Source organism: Nematostella vectensis, chromosome 13 (genome assembly GCF_932526225.1).
Source record: "Nematostella vectensis chromosome 13, jaNemVect1.1, whole genome shotgun sequence".
In the NCBI taxonomy this organism is placed as follows: Eukaryota; Metazoa; Cnidaria; class Anthozoa; order Actiniaria; family Edwardsiidae; genus Nematostella; species Nematostella vectensis.
Window position 1 is genome coordinate 404,655 of NC_064046.1, and position 12,466 is coordinate 417,120.

A 12,466-nucleotide genomic window follows, 5' to 3' on the forward strand; every position below is an offset into this window, starting at 1 on the left:
TACCTGATTTTCGTTTGTTTCCCTTTTCTAAACGCCATATTGAAAATTACCCGGAAGGCCAGGGGGACGACTCTGGGTTATCTATCAGGGGCCGGTTCCTGAAAAGCCGATTAACTTAACCCTCGATCAGCGCCTAATCCCGGGTTAAGATTCGCTAATCGTAGGTCAGCTAACCGACGGATAACTCACCGTTCCCGAAAGCCAAGTAATCCCCCGAATTACTAACCATGGATTAAACGAGTGAAAAACTGGTTTGAGAAGTAAAATTCACACAGGGTACCCAGTATATCAAAAGAAAGCAACTTAAATTTACCTTTGGTGGTTTTATATTCGCAGAGAAGCCCCAAAACACCTCTACATTACCTGTAATTACCTCCATTTCATTGCCAAAAATGTCATTTGCAGGATTCGAGTTGGTGCGTGACACTAGCGAGACAGATTCATTTCGAGTATAAATCTCATGTAACTTTCTGTCTGTCCCAGCACAATTTTCGAGTCAGCATCAAAACGAAGGTCACATAATAAAGCGAAATGTTAGGATATTTGATCCCTACATTGTTTTGTGTAACGTCTTTTTTGTCGACAACTTTATTTTATGAAGCTTTAGTTCTACTACAAAGTTTGGGAGGCCTGTGTTACGCCAACTAAACAGTGGGTTAGCGAGTTAACCCACCTCGCGAGCAGGGTTAGATTGTACCTCCAAACTGACCCAGGGTTAGCGCTAACCAGCGTTTCGGGAACGGAACTAATCTGGGGGTAAAAATTTAATCGTGGGTTAGGGTTAATTTAACCCTGGGTTAGCGCAAATCGGCTTTTAAGGAACCGGCCCCAGGTTACCTCCTCCTCCCTCCCCCTTCCCCCCCCCCCCCCCCCCCCCAAAAAAAAGTGAATAAATCAAACCGCTGACACGGCTCAGAAAGTATTTTCACCTACTTTTTGGCACTTTACTAGCGATGGGTAACAAGTCGAGTTCAAAATCAAAGTCAATAACAACAGCCCCAGAAGAAAACGAAGGTGCAAATCGACATGAGGAGGACGAGAAACGAGAGAAGATCCAAAAGCACACCACCAATTCCGTGGATCTGATGACAGCTTCTATTGCAGAGCTGGTGTCAATTGGTGTAACGGAAGAATTGGCGTCGCGTTTAACCCAAGTTCGTGGTAAACTTAACACTGTCAGCGAAGTGGTTAGTGTACTTGAAAGTAGCGAGTGTCTTTTAAAAGTAGAGTGTCTGAATGCTTTTGTTGTACGTAAAGTCGATAACAGTGTTGTCATCGAGCGAATAGTTGCACAAGCGAAGACTAAACGCAGTTTCAGTTTTGGACGGATAAAGCCAAAGGAACAAGAAGATCCTGAATCTGGTCTTGAACCAAGCAAGAAGCGAAGACCACTCAAAGACAGTTCACCTGACAAGGGCAGCAAGAGTGATCCGTCGTTCGAACTGGAGGACAGTGCACAACAAAGTCCAGTGTGTTTGGTCAACGTTAATACTGCCACAGAGGAGGAGCTGGAAAGGATCAAGGGGTTTGGTCCCGCAGTGTCCAAGAACATAGTTAAACATCGTGAAGAGCATGGTCCATTTGGCAATGTGGAAGAACTAATTGTCATAAGGGGAGTTAGCCAGAAGCTTTTGTGTAAACTTGAAGGGCAATTGACAGTGGGCGATGATGAAAACAAACAAACAACCTTTCAAGCAAGCAGATTCAAGCTCGATGCTATAGGACCAGGAGGAACACTAAAGTACAAGGGTCGGGATGTGGTGCGTTTGATGTCCTGGAATCTCCAATGCTTTAATAGTGACAAGGCATCCAATGAGGGCGTCTGTGAAGTCATATGCAAGACTATCTTAGAAAATGGGTATGTGAGGGGTGGTGGTGAACGTGGTGACTTGAGGGTGTTCTGCGGAATCTTCGGATGTAAGGATTAAGGTTGAAAACTCAATATTTCAGGTCTTAAACTTATCATATTTTCTAGTTGTAAACATGCCAAACAACTCAAACAGACATGTCACACACAATGCTGTACATGATGCCACATGTAATCTTGTGGATGATGTACTGATGATGTATTGATTGTCATTCAAACAGGGTAAACATTGTTGTAATCCAAGAGATAGGTGATGAAGATGCACTCACCAAGGTACAGTGTGTACTGTGATGGTACCTTTGACCGACGGTAAATGGTATGCAGGACTCAGTGTTTTTAAAAATAGTGCAACATAATTGGGGATGGAGGGTAGGGTGATGGAGGGAACAGTGATGGAGGGTATTGTGATGGAGGGTGTAGTGATGGAGGGTGTGGTGATGGATGGTGCGGTGATGGAGGGTACAGTGATGGAAGGTAGGGTGATGGAGGGTAGAGTGATGGAGGGTGTGGTGATGAAGGGTGTGGTAATGGAGAGTACAGTGATGGAGGGTGTGGTGATGGAGGGTACAGTGATGGAGAGTAGGGTGATGGAGGGTACAGTGATGGAGGGTACGATGATGGAGGGTACGGTGATGGAGGGAACAGTGATGGAGGGTGTAGTGATGGAGGGTGGGGTGATGGAGGGTACGGTGATGGAGGGTGTAGTGATGGAGGGTAGGGTAATGGAAGGTATGGTGATGGAGGGTACGGTGGAGGGTGGGGTGATGGAGGGTACGGTGATGGAGGGTGTAGTGATGGAGGGTGTAGTGATGGAGGGTGTAGTGATGGAGGGTAGGGTAATGGAAGGTATGGTGATGGAGGGTACGGTGATGGAGGGTATGGTGATGGAGGGTACAGTGATGGAAGGTATGGTGATGAGGAGTTACTTATTTGCAACTAAGCTCTTCCTCTTATAAAGAGAACTGATTTACTTCTCAGCACTTATTTTAGTCAAGTATTTTGTTTATGGAAGCAATTAGCAACTTCTTATTGCATGCACTGTACTTGATATGGTACTTGATCTCTTAAACGTGGAAATAATAAACCGCTACAAGTACTACATCAAGTTGGATTGAATTTATTACATTTTTATGGAAGAATACTAGCATTAGGTAACAACTCCATATGTTTTGTCTATAAACTGTCAATGAGTTGGTTAAAATTACTCATTGACAGAGCTTGGGCTACCTGTGATATTACTTGTAGTTTTGAGTTTATTTTCTTGGTGATCATGGTATTATACAGTGTTGGGACTTCAATTAATCATCCCTTGGTTGCAGGGACATTTAATCACTTAATTCCCCTAGTTCTACTCTATAACTTATAATAATCTATATAAGTTTTATCCCTGTTTGTGACCAATATTGAAGAAATTATAATCTTTAGATTAAAGATGAACTGAATCATCAGACACTTAAAGGTGCGGGAAATGGCCACCAAGGACAGTGGGAGTGTCAGATATCAGATGTGGCTGGGGCTATGTACAGGGTGAGTATAACATAAACAGTTAGCTACTACTTACATTCAAACTCAACACGGCAAACTCTACCAGCTGACAAAATTCTCCCAGTTTTTTTTCTTCACTGAACATATGTTTTATTGGTAGAATATAGAGATTACTCCATGGATAACCATGCTTATCTGTGTTGTGATGATGAATGTTAAGTCAAGTGAATAGAACGGTTTCTTGTTAGATGCTAACCATACTTACCTATGTTGTTATAATGCATGTTAAGTCCAGAGAATACAATGGTTTCTCGTCAGATGATAACCATGCTTACCTATGTTGTTATAATGCATGTTCAGTCCAGAGAGTACAATGGTTTCTTGTGGGATGCTAGCCATGCTTATCTATGTTGTTATAATGCATGTTCAGTCCAGAGAGTACAATGGTTTCTTGTGGGATGCTAGCCATGCTTATCTATGTTGTCATCATGCATGTTCAGTCCAGAGAGTACAATGGTTTCTTGTGGGATGCTAGCCATGCTTATCTATGTTGTTATAATGCATGTTCAGTCCAGAGAGTACAATGGTTTCTTGTGGGATGCTAGCTGTGGTATTCAACTCAAGAGCTCATCACTTTTAGAGAAACCAAAAAATGGAAAGAAGCAGTTTGCAAGAAGACCATTTCTTGGATTCTTCAAGGTATTGAAACACTAATTGTATTGGGAATAATGGTTTCGGATAAGGGGGAAAATAGAGCGCAATTCACTCCACTAATATAAAATTGTATAAATACTGTATGTTGCATTTGAATATGTAAATGTGCATATCAATAATCACTATATCCATAGTTTACTTATCCTGGTAATCTTTCATTGTATATTTTGGCACACCCTTCGGTAGTCAAGGGTGCTGTGCGCATCCTTCGCACCCCCCTGTGTAGGAACCTGTACATAGGGTCCCTTACCACTGTATATAATATTTTAGGCTATTCTGTGAATGGTACATATTCCTCCCAATGGAAAATTTCCGGAAAATGTGGAATTGCTTGTGGGGCAGTCCACTTTTACAGGGGAAACCAGAAATTCTGGAAAATCATGTACTGTACCATTTGCAGTTTTCCATAGGATATTTGACCAAAGCCCCCATCTGCCACTATTCCCCAGGATCCTAAAAGAAGAATTTCTGGGTACAGAAGCAAATGGTACATAAGTCACCCCGGAAATTCTGGAATATAGGAAACTTTTTTTACCATTATAGCATCCCAGGGAATGTCTCATTCCAGAATTTCCAATTAAATGGTAAACAACCATTGTTTCTATTTTGTTTTGTCTTAGACTAAAGGACTGGATTTTCTTGTGACAAGTGTGCACCTCAAGGCTACAGGGCTTGATAATGAAGACATCGGCCGCCTTCAGGTGAGATCACATGGCCACGCTCTATTAATAACCCATATTAGTCAGCAATATGCAGGAGTCACATGGCCGCGCTCTATCAATAACCCACATAATTCTGCAACATGCAGTGGTCACATGACTATGAAATCTTTGTGGACTTTTGAAATTTTGAAGTTGTTTTTGCTTGTTTAGTGATCCTTTTATATCTGTATAGATACTTTTGAAAATCTTTTGTTTTTTTAGTGTTTTAGCCATTCTGTATTTGCTATATGTAAAACAAGGTGTAAATCTATGCAACAATATATGTTATGTTTCAGGAAGAACGTGCAAGAATGCCAGACATAATCACTGCACTGAATGAGTGTGTCCCAGGTATAGTTTAAAACAGTATATCTTAGTTCTTGCATTTTTAACCCTGTGGTGGTAAAAAAAAGGACCACGGTTTCACAAGCATAGAACTTTTTAAAATATGTGACTGTTCTAGAGTGTACTCTATTCCAAGCAGGCTGGCGTAGTGTGTAGACACCTTGGCCATCCACCACTATGGTCCAGGCACAAATCCTGGCTCTGGATTTGGTGTTATTCTCCCGTGTTTCCAGTCTTCTCTTCAAGCTGCACTACACTAACCTGAATAAAATGCATGTAAAAGAATCACTGGGGACACAATAACCCTCTCGCAGTGGGAGTGCTTACTAACAACACACGAACTTGTGGGAGTGCTTACTAACAACACACAAACTTGTGGGAGTGCTTACTAACAACACACAAACTTGTGGGAGTGCTTACTAACAACACACAAACTTGTTGGAGTGCTTACTAACAACACACAAACTTGTGGGAGTGCTTACTAACAGCACACAAACTTGTGGGAGTGCTTACTAACAACACACAAACTTGTGGGAGTGCTTACTAACACCACACAAACTTGTGGGAGTGCTTACTAACAACACACAAACTTGTGGGAGTGCTTACTAACAGCACACAAACTTCTGGGAGTGCTTACTAACAACACACAAACTTGTGGGAGTGCTTACTAACAACACACAAACTTGTTGGAGTGCTTACTAACAACACACAAACTTGTGGGAGTGCTTACTAACAACACACAAACTTCTGGGAGTGCTTACTAACAACACACAAACTTGTGGGAGTGCTTACTAACAACACACAAACTTGTTGGAGTGCTTACTAACAACACACAAACTTGTGGGAGTGCTTACTAACAACACACAAACTTGTGGGAGTGCTTACTAACAACACACAAACTTGTGGGAGTGCTTACTAACAACACACAAACTTGTGGGAGTGCTTACTAACAACACACAAACTTGTTGGAGTGCTTACTAACAACACACAAACTTGTGGGAGTGCTTACTAACAACACACAAACTTCTGGGAGTGCTTACTAACAACACACAAACTTGTGGGAGTGCTTACTAACAACACACAAACTTGTTGGAGTGCTTACTAACAACACACAAACTTGTTGGAGTGCTTACTAACAACACACAAACTTGTTGGAGTGCTTACTAACAACACACAAACTTGTTGGAGTGCTTACTAACAACACACAAACTTGTTGGAGTGCTTACTAACAACACACACACACTTGTGGGAGTGCTTACTAACAACACACAAACTTTATAGCTGGTGGAGGCTTGTACATTATACACTCTATTTGCATCGTCTGCAATTCATGAGTTATTTTCCATCAATCACATTTTTGATATTCACCATTTGTGCTTTTTTTTCTCAGATGAAAAGGATATGGTTGTATTAGGTGATTTCAATCTTGAGCCAGATGAGGAAGGTACTCCACAAAATGATGCTCAGCAATCTATTTTTGCTTGCAGGGAATTTGCTCCTAGCCTGAATCCCTGAATCTCTTACTCTCTCCCCACCCTTACATCCCCACCCTGACCCCTCGCCCACCCTGACATCCCCACCCTGACCCCTTGCCCACCCTGACATCCCCACCCTGACCCCTTGCCCACCCTTACATCCCCCCCTGACCCCTTGCCCACCCTTACATCCCCCTGACCCCTTGCCCACCCTTACATCCCCCTGACCCTTTGCCCACCCTTACATCCCCCCTGACCCCTTGCCCACCCTTACACCCCCACCCTGACCCCTTGCCCACCCTTACACCCCCACCCTGACCCCTTTCCCACCCTTACATCCCCACCCTGACCCCTTGCCCACCCTTACATCCCCACCCTGACCCCTTTCCCACCCTTACATCCCCACCCTGACCCCTTGCCCACCCTTACATCCCCACCCTGACCACTTGCCCACCCTTACATCCCCCCCTGACCCCTTGCCCACCCTTACATCCCCCCTGACCCCTTGCCCACCCTTACATCCCCACCCTGACCCCTTGCCCACCCTTACACCCCCCTGACCCCTTGCCCACCCTTACATCCCCACCCTGACCCCTTGCCCACCCTTTCATCCCCCCTGACCCCTTGCCCACCCTTACATCCCCACCCTGACCCCTCGCCCACCCTTACATCCCCCCTGACCCCTTGCCCACCCTTACATCCCCACCCTGACCCCTTGCCCACCCTTACATCCCCCCCTGACCCCTTGCCCACCCTTACATCCCCACCCTGACCCCTTGCCCACCCTTATATCCCCCCTGACCCCTTGCCCACCCTTACATCCCCCCTGACCCCTTGCCCACCCTTACATCCCCTTGCCCACTCTTACATCCCCCCCTGACCCCTTGCCCACCCTTACATCCCCCACCCTGACCCCTTGCCCACCCTTACATCCCCACCCTGACCCCTTGCCCACCCTTACATCCCCCCTGACCCCTTGCCCACCCTTACATCCCCACCCTGACCCCTCGCCCACCCTTACATCCCCACCCTGACCCCTTGCCCACCCTTACATCCCCCTGACCCCTTGCCCACCCTTACATCCCCACCCTGACCCCTTGCCCACCCTTACATCCCCACCCTGACCCCTTGCCCACCCTTACATCCCCCCTGACCCCTTGCCCACCTTTACATCCCCACCCTGACCCCTTGCTCACCCTTACATCCCCCCCTGACCCCTTGCCCACCCTTACATCCCCACCCTGACCCCTTGCCCACCCTTACTTCCCCCCTGACCCCTTGCCCACCCTTACATCCCCCCTGACCCCTTGCCCACCCTTACATCCCCTTGCCCACTCTTACATCCCCCCCTGACCCCTTGCCCACCCTTACATCCCCCACCCTGACCCCTTGCCCACCCTTACATCCCCACCCTGACCCCTTGCCCACAATTACATCCCCCACCCTGACCCCTTGCCCACCCTTACATCCCCCACCCTGACCCGTTGCCAACCCTTACATCCCCACCCTGACCCCTTGCCCACCCTTACATCCCCCCTGACCCCTTGCCCACCCTTACATCCCCACCCTGACCCCTTGCCCACCCTTACTTCCCCACCCTGACCCCTTGCCCACCCTTACATCCCCCCTGACCCCTTGCCAACCCTTACATCCCCACCCTGACCCCTTGCTCACCCTTACATCCCCCCTGACCCCTTGCCCACCCTTACATCCCCCCCTGACCCCTTGCCCACCCTTACATCCCCCTGACCCCTTGCCCACCCTTACATCCCCCCTGACCCCTTGCCCACCCTTACACCCCCCCTGACCCCTTGCCCACCCTTACATCCCCACCCTGACCCCTTGCCCACCCTTACATCCCCCCCTGACCCCTTGCCCACCCTTACATCCCCACCCTGACCCTTTGCCCACCCTTACATCCCCACCCTGACCCCTTGCCCACCCTTACATCCCCACCCTGACCCCTTGCCCACAATTACATCCCCCCTGACCCCTTGCCCACCCTTACATCCCCACCCTGACCCCTTGCCCACCCTTACATCCCCACCCTGACCCCTTGCCCACCCTTACATCCCCCCTGACCCCTTGCCCACCCTTACATCCCCACCCTGACCCCTTGCCCACCCTTACATCCCCCTGACCCCTTGCCCACCCTTACATCCCCCTGACCCCTTGCCCACCCTGACCCCTTGCCCACCCTTACATCCCCCCTGACTCCTTGTTCTCAGCGTTTTCTTTTTTGAACTTCTTTTGGCAAAGATTGAATTTTTTTTCTTTCCAGACTTTGACTGCTTCCGTGAGGCACATCTCTCCAATCTTATTCCTCACTCATCATACACAAACATCAGCACATCCAATCCAGATGGTTCAAAGTGCTATGATAATATCTGGATATCAAGACATTGCAAAGACCATGCATACACTAGCAGATCTGGTAAATAATCTACAAATCGATGTAATTTCCTTTACAGCTTGTGAATTTTTTTTTCGACCAATCACTCACGACATATTCAAACAGACAACTAAAAAGAAAACAATGAAAGTCTGTCGTTTCAGGGGCGTAGCCAGGATTTTTCCTTGGGGGGGGGGGGGGAAAGTGATTTGTCAAGAACATTCGTTTCCAACTGAAACGTAAAGACTTAGACGTAAGGGACGGGGCATTAGAATAGTGAAGGGGATTGGGGTGGGGAGGTTTCAGTCGTGCATGTTTTTTTTTTTTTCTTGTCTCCAAGACGTGCATGTATTTTTTTATTGTTATATGGGTTTTTTTCTGTCTGTTTTGGCTGCATGCATTTTTTTTTTTCATGTTTTTTTTTTATCATGTATGAATTTTTTTTTCCTTACCCCCCCCCCCCCTAATTGCCTTTTCCTTCCCCCCCCCTCCCCGTCCCTAATTACCTTATTGCACCAGAAAGGGGGAAAGGCCCCCTTGGCTACGCCCTTGTGTTTCGATCCCTTGTTTTGGGTTAACATCGTAGCTTTGAAACACATTCATATGTGATTTCCATCGTCTCCCTGATAGCGTTTGTTTTACAGGTGTTTTTCGATCCGGGATGACGCATGAGAAGATCCCGGATGGATGGAAATGGGGAGGGGTGGTATCGGACCACTGCCCCGTCTGGGCTGAATTTTTTTGTGATCAAGACACGGACAAAAGCACCGGCGAAGAGAAAGTTGAGGATATCGCTATAGAATCTTCAAATAGTCAGGCGTAGTTGCAGCAGAGTGAAAATGCCCCTATGCCACGGATTTTAACATTAGGGGCCTATGGCAATATCGACGACGAATTTGCACGACGACGGCATTTTTATAGGTTTTCATTGTAGATAATTAATTTTAGATTGTAAATAAGTTTCTTTTAAATAGTCATGATTACAATGAATTAATACATTAACTATCCATCTATCTATCAGTGTACCTTGATAGACACACCCACTGAATAAAATAAATAAGATTGTCATGAATATGTGCGAGTTGTTGGGCGTCAATAAATCCAAGAATATTTGTGAGATCTTAAGCGCAAATGGTTTATTTATTTACACTCAAGAAAGCACGCATATTCTTGGGTCTAGTTGTAAGAACGCGTGCATTTTTTAACTAGTTGTAAGAAAGCACGCATATTATTGGATCGAGTTGTAAGAAGCGCGCATATTTTTGGATCTAGTTGTAAAAAGCAGGCATATTCAGGAATCTAGTTTTAAGAAAGCAGGAAAATTATTCGGTCTAGTTGTTCGGACGCGCGCATATTCTTGGATCTAGTTTTAAGAAAGCAGTAATATTATTCGATCTAGTTGTTAGGACGCGCGCATATTCTTGGATCTAGTTGTAACAACGCGCATATATTGGATCTAGTTGTAAGAACGCGCGCATATTCTTGGATCTAGTTGTAAGAACGCGCGCATATTCTTGGATCTAGTTGTAACAATGCGCATATTCTTGGATCTAGTTGTAACAACGTGCGCATATTCTTGGATCTAGTTGTAACAACGCGCATATATTGGATCTAGTTGTAAGAACGCGCGCATATTCTTGGATCTAGTTGTAAGAACGCGCGCATATTCTTGGATCTAGTTGTAACAATGCGCATATTCTTGGATCTAGTTGTAACAACGTGCGCATATTCTTGGATCTAGTTGTGAGAAGCGCGCATATTCTTGGATCTATTTGTAAGAAGCGCGCATATTCTTGGATCTAGTTGTAAGAAGCGCGCATATTCTTGGATCTGGTTGTAACAACGCGCGCATATTCTTGGATAAATATGCACCTCGATGGAAATGATATAATTGTTAAGTATGTGTCGCCTTCTTGTACGCAATAAAAAATACAAGAATATGTCTTCGTTCTTGTACGCAATAAAATCAAAGAATATGTCTTTGTTCTCGTACGCATTTAAATCCAAGAATACGTCTTTGTTCTTGTACGCTATTAAATCCAAGAATGTGTTCGTTATTGTGCGCAATTAAATCCAAAAGTATTTGTGTTCGTTCTTGTACGCAACCTTTTCAAGAATATGTGTTCGTTCTTGAGCGGAAATAAATCCAATGATATATGTTATATGGAAAAAGGATAGTATTGACGAACTGCAGGCGCGTACACAGGGGGGTGCGCGCGCGGCCCCCCCTTTGGCGGCAAAAAAGTGGGTCATTTCTTATGAAGGAATCTTCAAAAACTAGGCATTTACCATAAGATACCTATGACTGCGCACCCCCAACCCCCCCCCCCCCCCCCCTTAGCCAATCCTGGGTAGGCACCTTAGTTTTCCGTAAGAGATGACCAACTGTTTGGCGACCAGAGGGGAGGGGTGCGCTCACCATGTGCACATCTTGGATGCGCCTGGAATCTGGAATCTATGCGCCTTGAATCTATAGTGATATTTTGATCCTTCGAGCCGGACCAAGATCTTTTTTTTTTAGCTTTTGCACATCATTGGTTGTTTATTAAAGAGAAAAAAAGATAGCAATGCTAGTGTAGGTCACAACATCTGAGAGATCATTTCTAGAAATGGATCAAGAGCTGATCCTTGAGGAACCCCAAATTGAATCTCCGTTAAGGGAGGATGTGCGATCAGGAATAAGACGACATTTTTACAATATAAACGGTTTTTGGTGACTGGCTCTTCGCCCTGTAGTTGCTGTTGTTGTAGATGATATCGTTGTCATTAAGACGGCTGTTCAATGCCTAAATGTTTTGCACGTGGAATTCCTTCATGATATTGGATATTTACGAGGGTCAGCAGAAAGGGCCGGTCTTTCTTTTCGTCGACCCTGTCTACCATTTTATTGCAAATCGTCACGATGGTCGCATCCTGGTTCGAATGACTGCTAAAAGAGGGGGGTGATGATTGAGGCCTTCTGATCACAAATTGTTGCCGAGCAGAAAAGTAACGAATGTTCTCCATAAGGCTTGCACTAAGTAGAACTAAGGCATGGCTGTATCTAAATGTTATAGCGAGTGCTAACAGCTAGGCACGAGCGCTGTGAGTCGTGTCAATCACGTTTATGGGCTCAGTAGGGGCGTGGCTTCTCGTACGCCAACACGCACGTGCGTTCGTTAGAAGTTCAGGTTTTCTTTGTTCAGGAAAGACATGATATGAGGCCTAGGATGCAAGCGCTGGTGAAATCACAGAAAGTATCTGATATACATAGCGTGATTCGTTCAACAATCCTAAACCTTTTTGTATTTTTTAGGAGAAGGGAGTTGACTAAAGGGTGGGCACTGTGCACTTGATAAAATGCCCTCGCTACAGCCCCCCGCAGTGAACGAATCTAAAACGCTTTCCTCTCATTGGCTGCTGTATCGAAAAGTTATAAGAGTATCAAGGGAAAAATGGCCCGGAGTGCTGTCAATCATATCAAGCACGTGTGTAGATGAAGGGATTT

At 45.6% G+C, this 12,466-nt stretch overlaps 1 protein-coding gene across 1 annotated transcript; it reads left to right on the plus strand.

The window, feature by feature from the left end:
- The first annotated feature begins 910 nt into the window (after positions 1–910).
- On the plus strand, positions 911–10,051 carry LOC5501230 (endonuclease/exonuclease/phosphatase family domain-containing protein 1). The gene is made up of 9 exons (XM_048721115.1): positions 911–1,858; positions 2,089–2,140; positions 3,293–3,394; positions 3,923–4,051; positions 4,687–4,767; positions 5,064–5,118; positions 6,503–6,556; positions 8,869–9,021; positions 9,624–10,051. The coding sequence occupies exons 1-9, from the start codon at positions 954–956 to the stop codon at positions 9,800–9,802; spliced, it is 1,710 nt and encodes a 569-aa protein (XP_048577072.1). The 5' UTR covers positions 911–953; the 3' UTR covers positions 9,803–10,051.
- Positions 10,052–12,466: the final 2,415 nt, after the last annotated feature.

Coding starts and splice junctions, on each gene's coding strand:
- LOC5501230 (XM_048721115.1), top strand. CDS start 954: ATGGGTAACAAGTCGAGTTCAAAATCAAAGTCAATAACAACAGCCCCA. Junction 3,395..3,922: donor TGGCTGGGGCTATGTACAGG/GTGAGTATAACA, acceptor ATGCATGTTCAG/TCCAGAGAGTACAATGGTTT. Junction 9,022..9,623: donor TGCATACACTAGCAGATCTG/GTAAATAATCTA, acceptor TTTGTTTTACAG/GTGTTTTTCGATCCGGGATG.